General features: G+C 55.1%; 2 protein-coding genes across 6 annotated transcripts in view; both read right to left on the bottom strand.

Annotated features, from left to right (window-relative positions):
- Nucleotides 1-39: 39 nt before the first annotated feature.
- Nucleotides 40-3,446, bottom strand: ZDHHC12 (zinc finger DHHC-type palmitoyltransferase 12). 2 transcript variants are annotated; one of them, XM_032866023.1, is made up of 5 exons: nucleotides 3,290-3,440; nucleotides 1,703-1,839; nucleotides 1,248-1,325; nucleotides 887-1,053; nucleotides 40-706 (listed from the first exon to the last, which is right to left on the bottom strand). In XM_032866023.1, exons 1-5 carry the CDS (start codon nucleotides 3,387-3,389, stop codon nucleotides 376-378), a joined length of 813 nt encoding a protein of 270 aa, XP_032721914.1. In that variant the 5' UTR covers nucleotides 3,390-3,440; the 3' UTR covers nucleotides 40-375. The 2 variants fall into 2 exon arrangements, with proteins under 2 accessions (XP_032721914.1, XP_032721915.1); XM_032866024.1 differs by having other exon boundaries at nucleotides 483-684; nucleotides 3,290-3,446.
- A 3,359-nt stretch (nucleotides 3,447-6,805) lies between these two features.
- Nucleotides 6,806-20,998, bottom strand: part of ZER1 (zyg-11 related cell cycle regulator) — a 30,215-nt gene continuing 16,022 nt past the window's right edge. For 3 of the 4 annotated variants that reach the window (XM_032866018.1, XM_032866020.1, XM_032866021.1), the window contains exons 6-16: nucleotides 20,638-20,752; nucleotides 20,325-20,471; nucleotides 19,808-19,981; nucleotides 15,607-15,822; nucleotides 14,877-14,918; nucleotides 14,596-14,715; nucleotides 13,467-13,582; nucleotides 12,967-13,155; nucleotides 11,457-11,554; nucleotides 9,746-9,848; nucleotides 6,806-8,498 (exon numbers count right to left, since the gene is read on the bottom strand). In XM_032866018.1, the coding sequence (XP_032721909.1) occupies nucleotides 8,441-8,498; nucleotides 9,746-9,848; nucleotides 11,457-11,554; nucleotides 12,967-13,155; nucleotides 13,467-13,582; nucleotides 14,596-14,715; nucleotides 14,877-14,918; nucleotides 15,607-15,822; nucleotides 19,808-19,981; nucleotides 20,325-20,471; nucleotides 20,638-20,752 (1,378 nt within the window). In that variant the 3' untranslated portion in view covers nucleotides 6,806-8,440. The remainder of the gene's footprint in view (nucleotides 8,499-9,745; nucleotides 9,849-11,456; nucleotides 11,555-12,966; nucleotides 13,156-13,466; nucleotides 13,583-14,595; nucleotides 14,716-14,876; nucleotides 14,919-15,606; nucleotides 15,823-19,807; nucleotides 19,982-20,324; nucleotides 20,472-20,637; nucleotides 20,753-20,998) is intronic. The other variant, XM_032866022.1, reaches the window with a different exon arrangement.

Raw genomic sequence — 20,998 nt, forward strand, 5'->3', positions numbered from 1 at the left:
CTCCGCCCAGGAGACCTGGACCAGAAAGGGCAGCACAGCAAAGAGCAGTTGGTTTTTTTAATACTTGACTTGCTTTATAGATTATTAAACTTATAAAACTGTGCACTGGAGGCATCCTGGCTTGGGGGGGCGGGGTGGAGGTCTCCGAAGCCCAGGTCTCTGGTACCTGAGCTCCCCCACCCGTCCTCTGCCTCCCATTCTTCCTTTACAGGGCAGACCTGCCCACTGACACAGGGTTCTGTCGTTCAGCTCTGCTCTGAGGCCTCGGAGGAGCGGGCAGGAGCAAAGGACCTCAGGGCCTCTGAGGGCCGACCCCAGCAGGCTGCATCTCCTCTGGTTTTCAGGCACAAGATGGTGGCCTTGCCTCCAGTGACCCTAAACAGCCTGGCTTCTGCCTTCCCCCTCCTCATCCTCTCCCTCGGCCCAGAGGGTCTCCCAGGACCCTGAGGGCCATCCGCAGAAGAAGTGGGCCAGGTTGCGGGTCAGGCCACGGTCGAAGGGGTTGCTGGGGCGCTGGCGGAGATAGGCAATGCGGTGCGAGGAGATGAACTCCCAGGTGGTGGTGTTGCTGGCCACCAGGTAGAGGTGCGAGGCGAGAAGCAGGCTGGCCACCAAGGAGAAGAGGGAGAGCAGCAGGAAGGTGGCAAACAGCAGCCCGCTGGAGCGCAGCCATAGCCCCCAAGGCTGGAAGAAATGGAGGCCAGACCTGCACGGGAGGAGACAGATGGGGAGTAAGGCTGGGGGAGGGCAGGGGTACCCCAGGGAGCCCCGGTGGGCAGGCTGCTTGGGAGGAGGTCCGAGGGCACGGAGAGGGAGTCCCAGCTCTCCCCCCCACCTTGCGGATGGATGCTGCGGCCCTCCCCCCGTAGCCAGTAGTGGAACCCACCAGGCCAGGTAGAGGCTCCACAGAAGCACCACCAGCTGCAGCGCCAAGTAGGCCACGAAGAGCGGGTGGTTGCGCTCCCCCACGCAGTTCTCCATCCAGGGGCAGTGGTGGTCATAGCGGCGCACGCAGCGCCGGCACTCGCGGCAGTGCCGGGCCCGCAGGGGCTGCTGTGGGCAGGGAGGGAGGCAGGCTCAAGGCCAGTTCCCCTCTGGGCCCAAGACAGAGGGGAGTGATGAGGTCAGGAGGCTGGGGCCTCCATCAGGGAGGCCTTCCTGGAGCGGGGAGGCCAAGGCACGGGGCAGGAGGTCAGGGAGTCTCCACCTTGCCCCCACGCCCTCCCGTGGAGGTCCCGGTCACCCACCAGCACCAGGCAGTATCTGCAGCGCCGAAGGGGGATGGCTTGAGGAACCATGGCCGTCTGCTCCTCCTTCACCTCCTCCTGAAAGTGGGAGAGGGGTAGAAGATCGGGTTCCCTTGGGAGGCAGATGGTACCAGTGGACATTTCCCTTGGGGACTAGCTTAGCTCCGGGTCTGCGCAGTTGGGGGCCCATCCCCTGTGTCTTGGAGGGGGTTTGAAGGGGCAGAATGCTCTGGACTGAGTGAAGCAAAGCTGTGTGACCTCTACCAGTTGTTTTCCCTCGCTGGGCCTTGGCGATTTCCTCTTTGTAGGATGGGGCTCTAGGCTGCTAAGAGGATTCACTGAGGCGCCCCCAGCAGAGCACTCTGCACAGATCCTGGCATGAGACCGTTACGGAGGCCTCGCGTGTCCTGTTGGGGGGGAGAGAGGGTTCAGGCCCCCAGGGGCCCCCGGGTTACCTGGGGCTGGGGCTGGACATTCACATATCCTGGGTCCATGAGCGACACAGCCAGGTAGAGCAGCAGGGAACCCAGCACGAGAAGCAGGAAGGTAAGGGGCAGGAGCAGCTCCCCCTGCTCTTCCCACTGCCGCAGAGCTGAAGAGGCCAGAGGAGGAGAGTGAGGCTGAGGCCCAAGCTGAACAGGAAAAGGCTGTGTGTTGGGGGGTGTAGCTGAAGGTGGGGAGTCTGTCCCTGGCTGAACAGAAGCCTGGAGATGGGGCTTAATGAGCGGGCAAGTCTGCAAGTGTTGCCACTGCATAGGGTACAGGAGGGAGAAGTTTGGGCCCGGGGGGGCGGGGGCGGGAAGGCAGTTCATCTGCCTTTTACCTGGAAGGTGAAGGGTAGTAGGGAGCCATGGAGACTTATAGGGTCAGCACTGTTTCTGAAAACCCTCCTGCTGGAGAAAAGATGGATGGGGAAGCAGGAGGAAGCCTGGAGGCAGAGAGCTTATCCAGGAGGGAGAGGAGGGTAGCCAGACAAGGGCACTGGCAGGAAGAGTGCAGACGGGGGTGGACAGATAAGGGGGAAAGGGGTGAAGGGGCCAGACTTGACTAGATGTGTGGGAGAGGGAGGAGGGGTCCCTGCCTTTGGCTCCATGATGGGAGACCAGGCAGGTCTGATATGCCCATGAGATAGAGACAGAGGAGGGGCTGGCCAGGGACGATCCAATTCATGGGGGTGAAATGAGGATTTTGGGGGGAGCAGGGGTGAGGAGTGAGGTGCATGGGACAGTTAGGTGACAGTGTATGGACAGCTCAGGGGTCCCTTGGTTGTGAAAAGGAGCAGAGAAGGAAAGGTGGGTTGGGGGGCTCCTTTTTGATGGGGAGACGGAGCACATTTTTAGGCTTAAGGGTGAGGACTGTGGAGGAGGCTTGAGAAGGTCTTGGGAGGAAAGGGACAACAGCCCCAGTCCAGGGGCTGAGGCTGGAGCAAGGAAGGGGGAGTGGAGCTACCCTAGCTGGCAGGGAGGGAGGGTGAGAACTTGGGTTGGAAGCAGCCTGGCGGGTAAAGAGGGGAAGGATATTAGCCGGGTTAGGGACCACAGGGCAAGAAGTGAGGGCGGCGAAGTGAGGGGCGGGCCACTCCCCTCGGTGTCTTCTTGCCCCAGAGCGTGGGGAGCCCGGACCTGGGCAGCTAGTGGCCACGGAAATGGGTGGGGTGCCAGTCCTTGATCTACTTGATCCTCGGAATCTTACGGAGGGACGGTTGGGAGTCAGTTCCTGGGAAGGACCGGGTGGGTCCCAGGATCAGGGGAGATGGGGGCTCTGGTCGGACGTCAGATCTGGAGGGGACCGGATGGGTCCTGGGATGCACAGGGCATCTGGCAGGGATCAGGAAGATGCTGGGATTAATGAGGGATCAACTGGGTATTAGGCAGAAGGCAGGTGGCTCTTGGAATGATAGATGGGGAAGAGGCTCAGGAGCTAGCGGAAATGGGGTGAATCCCAGGATTTCTGGGGCTTCAGCAGGAGACCCAGTGAGACCCAAACGTCTGGGGAACCACGCGGGATTGGGTGGGTCCGGGGTCGCGCGGGGTCCGGCTCACCGGTATCGTGCAGGAAGAGCACCAGCGTGATCCCCCAGGTCAGCACAGTATGCCCGGTCCGCACCAGGACCCCTGGGCTGAGGAGCGCCCACGGCGCCATCTCCTCTGCCCGGGGCCCCACCCGGAAGAAGCGCCCGGAGGGGCGGGCCCTTCGAGGGAGAGGGGCCGCGGCCACCCGAGGATTGGTGGATCTTGGAGATAGGCGGGGCCTTATTGGGCCGGGGAGGCTGTCTATTGGATAGCATCTGCGGCCGCGTAGGCCCTCGAGCCAACAGGTGCCTGAAGAGGCTGAGGGCGGGGCCGGCGCGCGCGCAGCTGGTAACTCCCCCAGCCCCAGCCCCCACCGGCCAGGTAACTTTCGAAAGCCGAGGAGCAGGCGCGAGTCTCGACCCCGCCCCCTTGGGCTCCCACCCAGCCCTCCCCAACCCCACGACCTCGCGCATGCGTACAGTTCTCCGGGCGCTTCCATGTTCAAGGTGTTTGGTGTGACTCCAGGTTGTGGACATGTACTGGTTTCTAGGGTGTGATGCCTGAGGTCTCTAGGGGGGCAGGACTCGCCCTCGGATGCTCCGTGGTGACACCCTTACCTCCTCGCTATTGATTTTTAGATACTGCGAACAGGATGAGAGCAAAGTGGTCGTCCCGGGTGCAGATCCTGGGTACGAGGGGCTCAAGTGGAGTCAGAGTGGGAAATACCAGCACTGCCCCTTCCTATCTGTGTGAGCTCGGGCAAGTTACTGAACCACTCTGAGCTCTGTTTTCTGTCTATATAGTGAAGACCGACGATACCATCCCCCTGACAGGGTGGTTGGGAGGATTAAATAATGCAAGGACAGTGTCTAGTACAGGACTGTCATCTCCCCCGCTGTAAGCCAATACCTCACCTTGCTCGAAGGACTTGCCCAACCCGAGGCTTCGGGATATTCTAAAATGAAACCTCATCATCATTCACTGTTCACACTCCTTTAACTGTGTCCCCAGGGCACTCCCCATTCAGCTCTGCCTTTCCACCCACACTTGCCACTGATACCAACATCCACCTTCTTTCTCCAACAGATTGGCCCTATCGGCTCTTCCAGGACACTCTTCTGGCATCTGTTGTTTTGTCAGCTCAGCATCCCCTTTTCTGTTGGGGAACTGACTCTTCCCCATCTCATGTGGCTCTGGAGGAACTCTGTCCCTCACTCTACCAGGTGGCAGGAGACAAGATGTGGTCATGTGACTCTACAGGGCCAAACCTGGGTCCCTATATCAATGTCTCCAGTGATTGGTCCTAGGGGCTGGACATGTGACTCAGCACAGCCAATCAGAACAGTCTATAAGAGTACCTTATAAATGCGGAGAAAGGGGCGTTCCCTTGGATCTCAAGCATAAGAAATAGGATGTAGGAGCAACTGGCAGCTGTCTTTACACTACAAGGAGGGAGACTGTGCCAGGAGGGTATGAAGCCAACTTATAGAGTCACAGAGATAAGCAGCACTGAAAGAGGGAGTGAGAGAGTCTTACCAATGTTGTCTCGGCCCCTAGATCCAGCTATTCCTAGAGCTGATATTAATCTCTAGGTTCCCTTAATGAATTTCCTCCCACCTTTGACCAGCCTGGGTGGGTATTTGAGTTGAGTGACTGTCACTTGCAACTCAATCTTGGTTACTGCAATGGGTGACTTAGTGTGCTGAATGGAAACAGATAAATCACACCAAAGCTTCCATGAGTCATGCCCTGTGCTGGTGTGAAAGATAGACAAAGTCAAACACTAGTTAAAGTGGTAAGGACAGATTTTCATCAGTAACATGCTACTGCAGTGTAAATTGAATGCAACTCTCACTTGCACAGAGGTGACTGGGTGTTTTAAAGGAACCAGGAGGGAGTGGAAAGGGAGAACAGCAGTGGCTTGTACAGACGCAGGGAAGTGAAAAATTATAAAGGATTGGTCAGTGTAAGTGCTGAGGCGGCCAGCTGTGTATGTGAGCGGGCAACAGCTGAAGTTAGGTGCCTGTCCTCCCACAGGGACTAGGAGATGGAGGCCCCATCCTCCCTGAGCACTGCTCTTTGAAGGAATAGCTTTCAGGTCTCCTGAGTTGTAGAAGACGCAAATACATTTCAAAGGGACAGAGGAAGGATTCCCAACTGTAAGCCCTTTTTAGCAAATCCTCGAAGACAGGGTGGTGTGTGGTGGTGGTGGTGGTCGTGGGGGCTTGGGTCAGGTGGTGGCTAAAACAAACAGTAGGTTCTTTGGGCAGCTTGGAGGCAGGCCCTTTAAGGGGGTCTGGGTCATTCTAGGGCTGCGGCCTTGAGCTGTGAGAAACTACCTTAGTGGTTTAGTGTTTTAAGGTAGGGGAGGGAGAAGGACAAAATCACTTGTGGTGAGAGCCTGTAGTAGGGCTCTTAGAGGGCCAGGTTAAGGTGTAGTTGAGAACAGGGCTCAGGGGAGCCTGACTAGAGTTTGGTCAAGGAATGGGTCTTTGTCTCTGGGCACTGGCCACACACGTGCCTGGCATGTGGGGTGGGGGTGGGGGGATGATCCCCTTCAATTGGCCACCAGCATCTAGACTGTTCTTTGGGGAACAGCTCTCCTCAATTGGGTGCAGCCTTGCTGGTCAGTCAGCAGTTCCACCAGGTCAAAGCCGGATGCCCAGCTGCTTCTCCAGGTCCTCCTGCTTGTGCCCTTGTTCCTTTGCTCTGCTGTGGCTTTCATGGCCGGCTTCGTGGCTCTCCCTGTAAGGCCCCCGTATCAGGCCCCTCTGTCTGCGGTGCTTTCTGTGGCTGTCACAGCCAGGCCGGGCAGGCCCCCTCCCTTTTTAAAAGTATATTTATTTTAGAGGAGGGAGGGGCAGAGGGAGAGGGGGAGAGAGAGAATCCCCATCAAGTAGGGGGATCCCACTTGATGGCGATCATGTCGATCAAGTCGATCCCACGACTCTTGAGATCATAACCTGAGCTGAAATCAAGAGTCGGACACTTAACTGACTGAGCCCCCCAGGCACCCCGCGGCAGCCTTGTCTTTGGCTGGATTCAGCTCACACGTCTCCTCTCGTGAGAAGCCTCTGTGTCTGCTTGCGGACACCATGTTGTCTCTTGCCTCCACGCTGAAGGTGCTCTTTCCCTCGGTGAAGCATGGCTGCCCAGCGAACCTGTCTCCCCGGGCCCTCCCTTCCACTCCTGCCAGTGCACGGGAGGCGCCCTCTCTGTGCTCCCTGCTCGCTGCACACGGGGTCGTAATCTCACACAGAACATCGTCTCTACCATCAGACTGGACCACCCTGGGCAGAGGGCCTGCTGCCAGCTGCATCCCAGTGTCCGGGCATGGGGGTGTGGAGAGAATGGGAGGCGGCACGGACTTTAGGCCAATCCGCCACCTGTGTCCAGGCTGCAGTTCACTGGCCCTCCAGGCTGGGCACACAAATTGGCCCGAGGCACCCTCCCTGCTGCAGGTCCCCTCATTCAAGGCCCAGTGCCCAAACTGCTTCCAGCCCCTCTCCTGACCCCATCCCTTCTGCAAAAAAAGACACCCTGTTCTTTCCACTTTGCACAAAAATGTATTTCTGTGACATCCCAAAGTACAGACATTTACCCAGGCCCCAGGTGGTAAAGCAACGCGATGTGAACTCTGCCCAGGGTCTGGGCAGGGAAGGGAGGGGCAGGTGTGGCCTGTCCGCCACATTCAGGAAGCGCAGGGCAGCCACCCCCTTCCCGGGGCTGGCAGGGACAGACTCTGGGGGGAGAAGGCCTGGTGCCTCTCCCCTGGGCTGCTCATCCAGCCTGTTCTGCCTCGAGGCAGAAATGCTAGGAGAATCCAAAAACAGGCCCAGGGAAGGAGGAAGGAAAAAAGGTCATCCCCTGGGGGATGCCTGCAGAGTTGGCCCTGCTCCCCCAGAGCCTTGTTCTGGAAAGGCCTCCTCGCCGCCGCCTGTCTCCAGAGAGCAATGCAGAGTTACATCAAGGGAGGACCACAAGATATTTCAAGATACATTTGCAGCTCACACTTCTCTGAAACACAGCACAGAGGTTCCCAAGGTAAAGCCTGGGGGCAGGGAGGAGGGGCTCAGAAGGGCCACGTGGGGCCACTGCAGGCTGTGCCCAGTGCTGGTCTGGAAGCAGCTACCTGTTGGCTGCGGGTCCGGCTGGAGTGGGGACCTCCTGCCTCACCGAGAGGCATGTGGGGTCCTCCGGGCAGCGGGGCAGGTGTGTGTGTGTGTGTGTGTGTGTGTGTGTGGTCGGGGGTAAAAGAGGCCGGCTCAGTTCTGCTGGTGGGGTGCCTGGGCACCATGGGTGCGGCGGGCAGGGGAAGGGCTGGGAGTGAGGAGCAAGTCCCAGGCCCCAGCGGTGCTGGCTCCCAGGGCTGGGGCGGGGGCTGAATATGTTTGGCAGAAGGGGCAGTGGAATCTGCCTGAGTTCTGACCAGCCCTGGGCTGGGGCCTTCAGTAGCCTGGGACCCGGTGGGAGACCAGCAGGCAGCCTCTATAGCAGCGTGGCCCCAGGCAGGTCTGGCCAGAGAACTGGCAGGGGGCCAACGGGAGCCCCGCTCCTGAGGGTCCCCGGGGGCTGGGGCCACCTGAGCACTCACTTCCTTGCCCCGGATGGCCGACGGCTGGGAGCACCAAGGCATTCAGGAGACCCAATGGGGTTAGTTTTCCTCCCAAACCCCATCAGCCACACCCAGGAGCCCAGATGGGGTTCTCAGGCTTTGGCGGCTGCGTTAGGGTACGGGAGTGGGCTTTCAGAAGCCGCTGCCTCTCCTAATGGGAAGCGAGGCCAGGGTCTGAGGTCACTGGGAAAGGACCGGACTCTCACGACGTTTGAGGCATTGAGTCTTAGGGGGGTGGGAGTGAGTGGCAGCGATGAAGGCTTGGAGTTGGGGCTTGAGAGCGGCCGAGGAAGCTGTGGGGACTCAAGGAGTGTTCTTTTGTTTTTGTACAGAAATCATACACACAAAACTTCACACTTCCTAACCAAAAAAAATTATATATATATATATATATATAATATATATATATCTCACTAATGTTAAGGAAAAGCGTCGGTTGTGCAAAAGTCCCCGTGTCCCTTCATCCAGCAGGAGGCTACCCGGAGGCGGTCCGCCCACTGGGCTGCTTGAGAGCTTCCTCCCGGCCTTGTGGTCCAGAGCAGTGGCGGCCGTGGGGGCGGAGGCCTCTATCTGGACGTGTCCATGTTCTCCTCTTTAAAGTTACTGCAGTGCCCAATCACCTTGCTGGAGACCACGGGAGAGAGCATCAGAGGGCAGCCTTGGGTCAGGTGGGGTTGGCTCCTCCCGGCAGGGGAGGCCACTGGATTTGGCAGCCAGTGTCAGCAGTGACACTGATGTGAGCGAGGAGGTGTGTTGGGAGGTGGGGGGGCGGGGGGGGCTGGCACGTGTGGAGTGCCCAGGAAATGGCACCTGCGCACACCAATAGGATCAGCCCCCTGGGCCCCCTCCTTCCTCCCTAGGCCCCTCCCCTTCCCTACCTCTCAGCCCCAGGGCCTCTCTGGTTAGGGGCTCCCCTGAATTGGCTCACACCTGACCTTCCCAACTCTCTCTGCTCCTTTCTTGAGCACCACCTGCCTTCTTCACTTTCTCCCTGCCTAGTGGGGCGGCATACTTGTGGTCCCCAAATTGCCTGCGTGCCAGATTCCCCCAGAGAGCCTGAGCCCACTGCGGTCCGCGTGGGGTCAGGGCAGCTGTGCCAGCACGAGGGCCCCTCACACTCTCCAGCAGCCAGGGCCAGTGCTGCGGTCCCAGGAACCGCCACTGGTGCTCAGAGCCCCGGTCTCGTGCCCCCTCTGGACTGACCCTTGAGAACCGCTGGCTCACTGCAGTCAGGTGTCACCTGGGACCTCAGATGGCCTTCCTGTTCAACACTACGCCTTTGGGTTGGTAGGGAGCAGGGGGTGGTACTCACTGCAGCCTCCATGTGCTAAAGAGGAGCCTACTGCCTCTTAGGAAATAAGGGATGCCCAGAGTGGGACAGGAGTGGGATAGGCGGAGTGACTTCTCAGCTCCCTCTTAGTGTCACTCACACCTGCTTCACACAGGCTGGCCGGCTCAGATACGCATCTCAGGTCTTACAGAGATGTTCAAAGGGACTGTGGTAGACGTTCAAAGAGACTGGCGGCTCTACCATGTGCATGGCCTTACACCTTCACTTGTGCAAACCTATTTGCATTCGCCGGCCAGTTCTCTCAAATATTCTTTACCACGTGGTGTCCTTTCTTGTTGGAAAGTCTTTGGCCAAAAATGATGAATTCTGACCTGACTTGCTAAGGGCCAGGGAGGAGAGAATGGAATTTGTTGGGAGTAAGAGATGAAGCTTACAGAGGAGGGGAGTGATGCTCTGTGCAGGCTGGACAATCTAGTTTCTGGCCACACTTTGGCCAAAGTGACACTCAGGGAGGGCCCTGACACCGTCCCCCCGCTCCCCCACACCGAGGCTGCAAGCAGAAACACTACCCATCTCTTACCGGGCCATTTCCTTTGTCTCCTGCCTGGCGGTGGCCATCTTGATCATGTCCCTCAGCAGGGGCAGCCCCCCTTCTTTGATCAGCAGGGGGCAGTATTTGTCGGCTGCGGGGAGGGGCAGACAGCAGATCAGCTCAGACTTCCAGCAGCCTGTGGCCCAGAACCCACCCTTGCTGTGAGGGCCACCCTCCCTGAGGGGTGGGGGGAGTAGGGACGCAGGCCTGGGGGCAGGCGCTGCTGCACCCAGGAGCCAGCCGACTCGGGGAGCAAGGGGTGAGTCCTTGGAGAAGGCTACTTTGGGACGCGGCCGTGATTCTTTCCACAGCTCACCCCATGGGAAATAACACCCAAACCAGTGGCTTCTTTTCTCAGAGACTTTATAGAAATAAAGATTCCTAAGCCCAGCCCTTGGGTATTCTGAGTCAACAGATCCAGGAACCTGTATTTATTTGTATTTTTAACAGTAAACTACCAGCTGATGCTGGTGGCCAGCCAGGCTGGAAACAGCATTCCTTCCTATGATTGGGTGGTTCACAGTCCATGGCAATAAAGAATATTCTAGCGCTTAGGATCCTAGGGCTTTAGGCTCCATGGAGAACACGGGCTCTTAAGTGGAGCCTCTCCACCCCCTACCCCGCCCCCTCCAAGCAGCTCTGTGTAGTCAGAGTCACTTTTATGCTCTGCATTTTACAGATGAAAGAACCGAGGTTCAGAGGGAGGAAACAATTCATCCAAAGTCACTCTGGAAGTTTGTCCGAGGGAGTCCCAGCTCAGGGCTCTTCCCTCTGGGCTATACTGCCTCTCCAAGGTCAGGGGCTACACTTTAGTGAGACCAACCTCAAGTAGTAATGAAAAAGGCTGAGCCTTATCGAAGAGCTGGTATGGGCCAAGCACTGTTCCAAGCATTTTCCATGCCTTACTTCACAGCAATCCTATTTTTATCCCATTTTAAAGAAGAGACAATTGAGGCACAGATAGGTTGAGAAACCTGCCCCAAATAACACAGCCACAGCAAGTGGGAGAGCCGGGGCTCAAAGCCAGATGTCTGCCCCCAGAGCCCGCACTCTGATCCACTCTGCTAGTTAACAGCACTGAGCTAGTTAACAGGATCCAGGTACTGGCCTGGGCACTTCGTGCTGGTTCTCTTTTCACATCAATCTTATGAGGTAGGCATTATCGCTGTCCCCATTCTACAGGAGAGGAAACTGAGGCCCAGAGAGGTTAAATAACCTGCATGAGGTCACATAACCAGTAAGAAAGAGATCGAGGGTCAAACCTCGTCTGTCATCAAGGTCTCCTCCCCCCAAAGCCACCCAGCAGATGGGCCACTCTCCGAGGAATCAAGTTAGAATTGTTTTAAAGTTCTCTCCCGTTCCTGTGGGAGTCTGTTTCCTTGGTGGCACTTAGTTCTTTGTTTGGTCTTACTCTATCCCACAGAAGGCACGGAGATTTTTGACTCTTCACTTCTGGGGAAGCAGGAAGCATTAAGCAGGCTATCTGGGAAGTCTGGATGGCCCATCGGGCCTGCCAGACTCGTTTCTGGTGATGAGGCAGAGCAGGCCATTATGCTGGGCGGCCCACAGATGCTGGAAAGTGGAGGGCTGTGCTCCCGGGTACAGACTCTGCACCCCAGTTACAAGCTCCCTGGGGGCAAGCGTGCTTGAAGCCCAGTGAGCAGCCCCGTGTCTGAACAAAGGGCGAGTGGATACTCACGGTAGACAGACACGAGGTTGTACAGGGCCCAGGTGGCCCAGTGCTGGCTGACAGGGGAGATGCCCTGGGGAAGGAGGCGAAGAATTGGCTCAAATGACCTGTAGAGAGAGAGGTCAGGGTCACTTCTGCGGCCAGGGGTTGGGGGAGTGCCTCCTGCCTGCCGGAGAGCTCTCCTGCCTGGAGCGCCCTACACACAGCCCACGAGCAGGCTAGTAGGCTGCAGCGGAGGTGGAGGCGGAGGCATCAGGCCCTTCAGGCTCCAGGAAGGGAGCTCACTCGGAGAGGTCAAGGGCAGGGCCATGCAAGGGTGGCAGGAGGGAAACAGATCAGGTGGAGAACAGGGGACCTCGGCGAGGAGGAGAGAGCCAGTCTTGGGGAGGCAGGGAGAAGTACACTGAGAAACAGAAATGACACCATACTTCTTATAGTGGCCTTCTACAGGCCATCTGGAGTCATGGTCCCAGAACCTGAAAAATGTACGTGCAAACCCCCTGGGCCAATGTTTCCACCTCATGTCTCCTTGGGAACGGCAGTCACCAGAGCACAAAGCCACAAGCACAAGCCTGCTCCTCCTAATATGGGATTTCTTTTCCTTTTCTTTTTTTTAAAAGATTTTATTCACTTGTCGGAGAAAGAGCGTGCATAAGCATGGGGAGCGGCAGGGAGAGGGAGAAGCAGGCTCCCTGCTAAGCAAGGAGCCCAATGCGGGACTCGATCCTAGGACCCTGGGATCATGATCTGAGCCAAAGGCAGACGCCTAACTGACTGAGCCACCCAGGTGTCCCCCAGTATGGGTTTTCGAGGTCAGGGTCAATCAGTACAAGATGGTCCATCCACACCCAGAAAGTGACCCAGTCACAACATGAGGAGGGAGACCTATACCTTGTGGCTGCAAATCCAGCCACAAGACAGGAAGACATGACGCCCACTGCACTGCCAAGAATGAAGTCGGTGCAGAGGGTAACTCCTGGGAGGGGAGGCGCCAGACTGTGATCAGAGTTTCTTTGGCGGAGTGAGCTCAAGAATGGTTTTTGTGGGAGTCCCGCCTGGGTGGTTCAGTCGTTAAGCGCCTGCCTTCAGCTCAGGTCATGATCCCAGGGTCTTGGGATCGAGCTCAGTGTCCAGTTCCCTGCTTGGCAGGAAGCCAGCTTTTCCCTCTCCCACTCCCCCTGCCTGTGTTCCCTCTCTCACTGTGTCTCTGTCATATAAATAAATAAAATCTTTAAAAAAAAAAGGAATGGTTTCTGTTTGGTTCCCTGGTGCATACTGGTATTTTCCTCTTCTTTTCTCCTCCCACAGATAAACCGTCTCAAATGCTTGTAAATGGCTTCGGGTACACACGGGTGTGGATGTGTAGGAAAGGTACAGCCAGCCTTCCGGGTGAGGTGTGTGCTGTGCGGGGACCGTCCCTCAGGGAGAGTGACAAGGGATGAGAGAAAAGGCCTTGCTGGGAACGAGCGTCCCCCTCGGACCCCTCTCGAGCACCCTCCCTCCCAGCGCCGCTCCGCACCTGTAATTGATGTTTCTCCGAGAGTTGATGTCCCAGCTCTGGATGGCGGCCCACATGCGCTCCTCTACCTCCTCCCGCTGGGGCTCGCAGATGCCCCACGCCTCAGGCCCATCGAACATGATGTGGGAGAGGACGCCGCAGGCATTGTACGAAACTTCGATCCCGTCAGCCTTGCTCTCCAGCAGGTTGCTGCCAAGGGGAGAGAAAACTCCCTCCAAGTCCCTCTTCAGACACCAGCTGCTGGGCCCCAGCTTACAAACTGGATGCCAGAGGTGTTGCTGACTTATTATCCGTACCCAGCGATTATTCTAGATCTGAGGTTGCTGAAGACACAGCGACAAGAGGACCATTTATGGCGGCTTGAGGGAAACCCCTTGTAGACGGAAGGTAACAATTCTAACAGAGATCTAGGCAGAGAGTGGTTGCTGCAACTGAACACAGACTACAGCCCTGAGCATCCTGGCAGCCAAGGCAAAAAGGGAAAGGGAAGAAATACCAACCTGAAGACACTGATGAACTGGGAAGTCATTAGCTGCGGCCGTAGCTCCTTCACCTCGGCCACATTCCCCAAGAGTCCTAGCATGTTCCGATGCAGTTCCTGCTTCTCTGGGAATTCCTGGCAAAATGAGAGCCATTGGGGCCATGTCAATTAGTACTTAATTAGTGGCTGGTATGTTTTTAATAAGTGTCTGGTACCACTAACCTAGAAACTTTATGGGTATCTGGCCATTGCACCTAGACAAAGAGGGGGAGCAACATGCTGTCCTCACACCTTCTCCTGCACCGAGTACAGCGTGGGGTACGTACCGTATGGGATTAAAAAGGGTAGGGGCCCCTTGCTACCAAATCAAAGGCTGAGTGGAGATCTGACCTATAAAACTCCAAAGAGGATAAACAAGGTTCTATTTGCCAAAAGCTCAAATATGAATTGAAGGGAAACTTCATAGAAACTAGAGCAAGAAAATGAAGGATGAGTTTTATCTATTTCTTATAATTGCTACCTTTATTTATTATTTATTTATTTAAAGAAAGCTCTATGCCCAACGTGGAGCTTGAACTCACAACCCTGAGATCAAGAATCAGTCATATAAATGCTCTCCCGACAGCCAGCCAGGTGCCCCAAGGATGACTTTTAAAAGACCATCCTAGGGGCGTCTGGGTGGCTCAGTGGGTTAAAGCCTCTGCCTTCAGCTCAGGTCATGATCCCAGAGTCCTGGGATCGAGCCCCACATCGGGGCTCTCTGCTCAGCAGGGAGCCTGCTTCCCCTCCTCTCTCTCTCTGCCTGCCTCTCTGCCTACTTGTGATCTCTGTCTGTCAAATAAGTAAATAAAATCTTAAAATAAAATAAAAGACCATCCTACTGGACAGAATCCTTCCCAGCTGACATCCCAGGGAACCCCGGCCAGACTACGGGCAGCCAGAGAATCGCTGGGAAGAAGGATGGGACTGGGCTTTCCCTCGGAGCAGGGCTCTGAGACAGAGGTGGGCCTGTGAGTTGGCCCCCGCTGTCCTTCTGTGGGAACCACGGGGGGAGGAGCTGCTGATGGATCTGGGGGGTGGGACGCCTGGGGCAGAAGAGTGGCCGTGTGAGTGGTCGAGGAGGCTCCGCCACTGGAGACGGGCAGTACCTTCAGGCAGTCCAGGAAGAGCTTCATGCCATTGAAGTTGAGGAACATCTCGCAGTTGTCGGGAGTCTCGTCCGTGATGTTCCACAGGGCGCTCCAGGAGAACTCCATCACCTGGTCGCACTGAAGGGAGAGGGTGCCTCAGCACAACTGGCCTGGAGGGCCCGCAGGCTCCTGGCACCCGTGAGGGAGCCCCCTCACGAAACATGGGTATCCTCCAGGGACAAACCAGCCCCTCTTGAGGGAGGGGAGGGGCGGAGGAGCTTCACGAAGGCTCAACTTACTATCTTGTCCAGCAGCTTCTTCTGAATCAGCTTCAGCATGGTCTGCGGGCAGAGAAGAGAACTTGCAGGGGGACAGGGCTCAAGAGGTACTGTGTCCCCCAAGACCAAGACGGAGAGAGGGGAGCCAGCCGTTCCACTCCTGGCTAATGCATCCTGACAAGACCGAATGTACCTATCTGGTCCGGGGGGGCCTGCAACCCACAGACGTGGTCCCTAGCCTCGGGAGGCCTGGGGGCTGGTCCAGCTCGGGCCTGGCTCCCTGTGTAGCGCTGGGCCTGGCCCTCCCCTCTGTGGGCTCCAGCCTCTCCATCCAGCACGAAAGAGGAGGAGACCAGACACTCCTTCCTCACTCTTCCCTGCCACCTTGTGCCAGGCCCCACTCTAGAAAGTGCTGGGGAGGTCATGATGGAAGAAGGAATAAGCATAGTGTCTTTCCCTGCAGAACTCACAACCCAGTGGGGAGGCCGACATTAAACAAACAGTCCCTCAGACACTTATTTAACCCCAGTGAGAAAGACCTAATAGGGGACCTGGTCTGAGGAGCCAGGAGGGGCTTGAACAGTGGGACCAAATGCGCGGCTGCAGCGGCCGGGAGAGGATGCCAGAGTGTTCTGAGCAAATCTACGGGGACGTAAGCTCCATTCATGGTGAGAAGATTTTTCCTCTGGTCTAGCCTGAATCCGTCATGGGGCAGGGGGCTCTGGAGAAGGGGCAGCCCGAGGGCACGCACCACAACGAAGCCCATCTTGCCCACGGCCTCCTTGTGGTCGTTGTCCACTTGGCAGACCAGGGCGTTGCACAGGTGCACGGCGATGCGCTGGATTGACTCGTCCTGCCGCGTGGGGTTGAGGATGCTGAGCAGGAGCTCGTTAACTCGGCGGTACTGGAACTCGAGCTCCTCAGGGATGCTGAAGTTACAGAGGGTCAGACAGCAGTTCCGCTGGACCTGGGTGGGATGGGAGACAAGGGGAACACAGTCAGGGTTGGTTGGACTCGGGAGCTGGACTCCAGGGGCGCCCTAGAGGCGTGAGATCATCTGGAGCTGTGGTGGTCCAGGAAGGTTTTCTGGAAGAGGAGACTCCAAGGCTTTTTTTTTTTTTTTTTTTAAACATTAAAAAAAAAAGTGAAATATAATCTTCATACAGAAGAGGGCATAAAACACAAATTTATGGTTTTACGAGCATTTATGAAGCAAAAAAAACTTTTTTGGCAACCATGGAACCCCGACTTGGGTCAGGAAATAGAACACTGGCAGCACCCGGAAAGCCCCACACGTCCCTTCCTGGCCCTCAGTCCCTCTCCCCACTAGAGAGAACCACCGTCCTTGCGAGTCCCCACGGAAGGTTCTCCAGCATCTTGCTTACTCTTGTTTACCACAGGTTTGTAAGAGCAACTATGTCGTCATGAGCAGCTGAAAAGCATTCATTTGTTCACTGTATCACGGTCCTTGAATTTATTGGCCCATCCCACCATTGGTGGACACCCGAGGGGGCTTCAGCGTGTGGTAACTTCAAATGATGTCTCATGCCTCCATCCTGGCCTCCATGCACAGCGGCTTCTGGGTCACACGCGGCATGCATGTCTTCAACTTGACCAGGTGACACCAGACCGTCTGCCGAAGTGGCTGCGGGGTCTACAGTCCCAATGGGCAGAGCAGGAGGCCTCATGCTGCTCGAGAGCTTCAATTTCTTTTTTCGTTGTCTGTGGGCTTTTTTTTTTTTTTAAAGTATTCTTGGAGCATTTGCCTGTAATTTAATTTCCTTCCATCCTTTCACAGATTTAGCAGATCACTGTACTTCATTAATTATGTAATTTAGAGGGTGTATCACTCTTAGTTAGCTCTTTTTTCCCCTCAAATACACATACACTTTTTAATCTGAGAAAAAATTTATTTCAAATTACAAGAGACAATACTTACTCACCGTAAAAAGTTCAAATAGTAGTATTTGAGAGAAAAGTTAAAGTCTCTCACTTTATTCCCCAAAAGTAATCACTGTTAAAAGTTTGGTGCATGTCCTTCTAGATTTTTCTAACATGCAAATACAAATATATATTTGGGGGAGAGGTGAGGCAAAAAAGATATTAATATACACTGCTCTAAAACCTTTCACTTATCAACATGCAGTGGACATCTTACCACATTAGGAACGCGCAGATTTGCCAGAATATCCAATTGTGGGGGTATGTTACTTTTCCAGGTCCCTATAGCTAAAACGTTCTGGTTTCCTCTAATTTATTTTTATTTATTTTTAAAATTTTACTTATTTTTTTTGACAGAGACACGGCGAGAGAGAAAACAGAAGCAGGGAGCGTGGGAGAGGGAAAAGCAGGCTTCCTGCGGAGCAGGGAGCCCGATTCGGGGCTCGATCCCAGGACGCTGGGATCATGACCTGAGCCGAAGGCAGGCGCTCCACGACTGAGCCACCCAGGCGCCCCTCCTCTAACTTATTTTTAATTAAAAAGAAAAGATGTGATCTTTTTCCTCTAAAAAACATTTGAATCATGGAATACATAGGCCCAAAGATCAAGGCATTTACAGTTTTGGCAAACTCGGCCACTTGGCCTCCAAAAAGGTGGTACAATTCCTACCTCAGCAGGGAGAAGTATGCAAAAGTAATCTCCCCTGACCTCTGTCAATGTTGGGGATCCTTGGTGTCTTGAGATAAAATGTGGTACCTCACCATTTTAATTTCCATTTCTTTGATAGAGTTTATGAATTTGTTTGGGAGTCTTCAACTAGCAATTTTGTAAAAAAAAAAAAAAAAAAAAAAAAAACAACAAAAAAAACACACCCCTTTTACCTGATGATAAAATCAATCTCAAGGTAGCAAAAGGTTGCTCTAAAGTCTGGAGTTGGCAGGCAGGGGGAAAGCAGGCCTTCTCACCCCTGCAGAGACTGTATCTCTACCGTAGCCTTTCTGGAGGATAATTCGAGACTATGTCCCAAATGCTTTAAAAATACACCTACCCATTCATGGCCCGGCAATGGCAATTTTAGTCACGTATTTTAAGGATTATCAATTGAATAGAGTCAGGAAAGCCTTCTTTGAAATAGCAAACAAGAAAAAAGTCACCTAAATGTTTGACCACGGGGGGGCCAACTCCATGACTGCCACCTGGGCCTGTGGGGCAGCCTGGCCTGCTACTCTGTGGGGAAAGGGCCTGGCCACTGTGTCCCAGCTCCAGCACACGGCTGGCACCCCAGTGGCTTCCCCTGGATAAGGACACTGAGCATTAGGCTGACAACTCATTTTGTAGTTAACACATTTTCTCTTTCTTTTCTCTTTTTTTTAAGATTTTTTTTTTAAGATTTTATTTATTTATTTGAAAGAGCAGAAAACTATAAGCAGGGAGAAGAGCAGGCAGGGGGAGAAGGAGAGGCAGACCCGGGCTGAGCAGGTAGCCCAAGGTGGGGCTCGATCCCAGGACCCTGGGATCATGACCTGAGCCCAAAGCAGATGCTTAACCGAGTGAGCCACTCAGGCGCCCTGACACATTTCTGTATCACGGTTGACCATCAGACAGCCTGAGGGTTAGGGGCTCCAATCTCCTCCCCACCTACCGCCAAGCAGCTGAAAAGCCACCTGTAACTTCTGACTCCTCCCAGAACTTCACCGCGAAGAGCCTACCTTTGACTGGAAGGAACCCTTCCTGATAACATCTATAAGTCAACTAACATGTTTTGCACGTGATATGTGTTACATATCGTAGTCTTGTGATAAAGCTAGAGCAAAGACAATGTAAGGAAATCATTAGGAGGAGAAAATACACTGACAGTGTAATCTGTATTTGTCAAATAAAATCTGATCCAGGGGCGTCTGGGGGTGCTCAGTCCGTTAAGCGTCCAACTCTTGATTTTGGCTTAAGTCATGATCTCAGGGTCGTGAGATCGAGCCCCGTGCTGGGCTCGGTGCTGGGCGTGGAGCCTGCCTAAGATTCTCTCACTCTTTCCCTCTGCCCCTCCCCCCCACTCCTACTTGCTCTCTCTCCTTCAAAAAGAAAAAAAAAATCTTTTTTGTTTTTTTAAAAGGAGCACCTGGGTGGCTCAGTCGGTTGAGCATCTGACTCTTGATTTCAGCTCAAGTCATGATCACAGAGTCATGGGATCAAGCCCTGCATTGGGTTCCTAAATAAATAAATACATACACATATAAAATCTTTAGAGAAGAATTCTGCATCTGAGTTGAAACCCATGTGGTTCAAGGGTCAATGGTGCTTGAATCTGTTTGTTTTCTAAGCATTAGATGTCTTACTTTTATAATTGGAAAAGAGACATTATTTTAGAAGTTCTGTTGTAGATATGTTTGTTGATCTGGGAGATGTTCACATTCATAAGACACTGTTGTAATAAAAATCCACATCATGCAAACAGTAAGTGCGGAATGAACCCATCTACTAAATAAACATGCACAGGCGAAATCCAAAACAACAGGTGTCCAACACCAACAGTGGCTCTCTGTGTGGAGGGATTACGAGTGGTTTTTTTTTTTCTTTCTGTCTGTAATTACAGTTTTTCTAAGGTCAAAATTTTTGTAACTTTACAATAAAAGCAGCTATTGGAAAACAATCCCCTGCCGGCAGAGTGTTACTGGGCGGAAGGGCCGAGGAGTCCGCATGAGCAGAGGCCCAGAGACAGGAAAACAGGGTCCCTGGGCGGGGGGGAGTGGCCATGGGGGAAGGACCAGTCAAGTGGGACCAGGTTACAGGGTCCTGAATGCCAGGTCCTAGAGTCTGGGAGGGATGCCATGGGTAAGGGGGGAGGTGACTGCAGCAGGGGTGGAGGGGGGCTGCAGTTCAGAGCCAGGCGAAAAAGGGTGCAAACAGGCTTGGCCCCCCCGAGGGCCCAGGTCAGTGAGGCTGGCACACAGGGTGCGCAGGGAGAGGAGGGGCTGGGCCTGAGCATGCAGGGCTGGCACGGGTAGGGGGCTCACCGTCACCTCCTGGTAGGATTCCATGCCATTCAGCACCACTTGGATGACCTGCCGGCGCAGCTTGACGCTCTGCTCGGAGCGGTACTCAGAATTGGTCAGGTAGAAGAGCGCAGCGCTGCCCGTGACCTGGATGTTCTTGTCATACTTGTGGCACTTGAGGGCTGTGATGACCAGCTGTGGGAAGACAGGGTGGGCCTGGGTTGGCCAGCCCTGTTCAAGCCGTGCCAGGCCAGGCCTAGGGCTCTGCCAGGGGGCTGGGAGAGTTGCTCTGGGGCTCAGCTTACCCTGATCCTGTTCCCCGAGAGCAGAAGTGCGGGTTGGGGGGCAGAAGCTAGACGGGGCCACAGGTCTGTGGTAAGGTCAGTGCTGGGACAAGCTAGGCCTGGGGCTCGGGGCTAATGCTGCTCGGGGCCTGGGGGTGAGGAGGAGGTGGAGAGGAGGGACACGCCTCAACCAAGTCCAGCGCCTGCCAGCTGGGGATGGGCAGGAGGCTGAGGACCCCGGGGTTGAGGCTGACCTTCAAGGCCCGAAGCAGCTGGTTGCAGCGCTCGATGCGTGCGATGTCAAAAAGCAGGTTGATGGCCCTCGAGGTGATCTCAGGCCTGTGCTCCGTGTAGGCCTCTATGGCATTCAACACCTGCTCCTCATTTTTGTCACCACTTACCTGGGAACAGAACATGCTCAGAAGCACCCGGAAGAGGCCAAGCGGTGGGATCCCCAGACCCCAGGGTCATCTCTACTCCAAGGGCAGACACCGTGGGGCCCCCAGCCGACTCCCTTCCCTTGTCCCAGGGCCCCCTATTCCTCCCCTCCCCGACTCCCTCTCTCACTTTGTAGGCAGGAATGTGTGTGAGGCGGCACAGGGAGGTCTCAAAGAGCCCGAGGAACTGCAGTGGCCTCTTCAGGGCCCGGAAAGGCATGATGCTGCTCTTGGAAGGCTCAATGCTGGGAACAGAGGGTGCTGGGGTCAGTGGCCTGTGGACTGGGGCTGTCCTGGGTTCAGGAGGGGTTCTCCCTGGGGATGGCTAGGCATTTACTTGGGGCCCTCTTCTAGGCCTTCCTGCCTCATCTTTTGGGACACAGACCGCCACCTCCTGATGGAGAGGTGGCAAGGTCACACTGTATAACATGGGGGATGGGAGTTACTGTTGCACCCATCTTTGGAAAATACTATGTGCCCTTCTAGTGAGG

Source organism: Lontra canadensis, unplaced genomic scaffold (assembly GCF_010015895.1).
Source record: "Lontra canadensis isolate GAN:19392208 unplaced genomic scaffold, GSC_riverotter_1.0 scaffold30, whole genome shotgun sequence".
NCBI lineage: Eukaryota > Metazoa > Chordata > Mammalia > Carnivora > Mustelidae > Lontra > Lontra canadensis.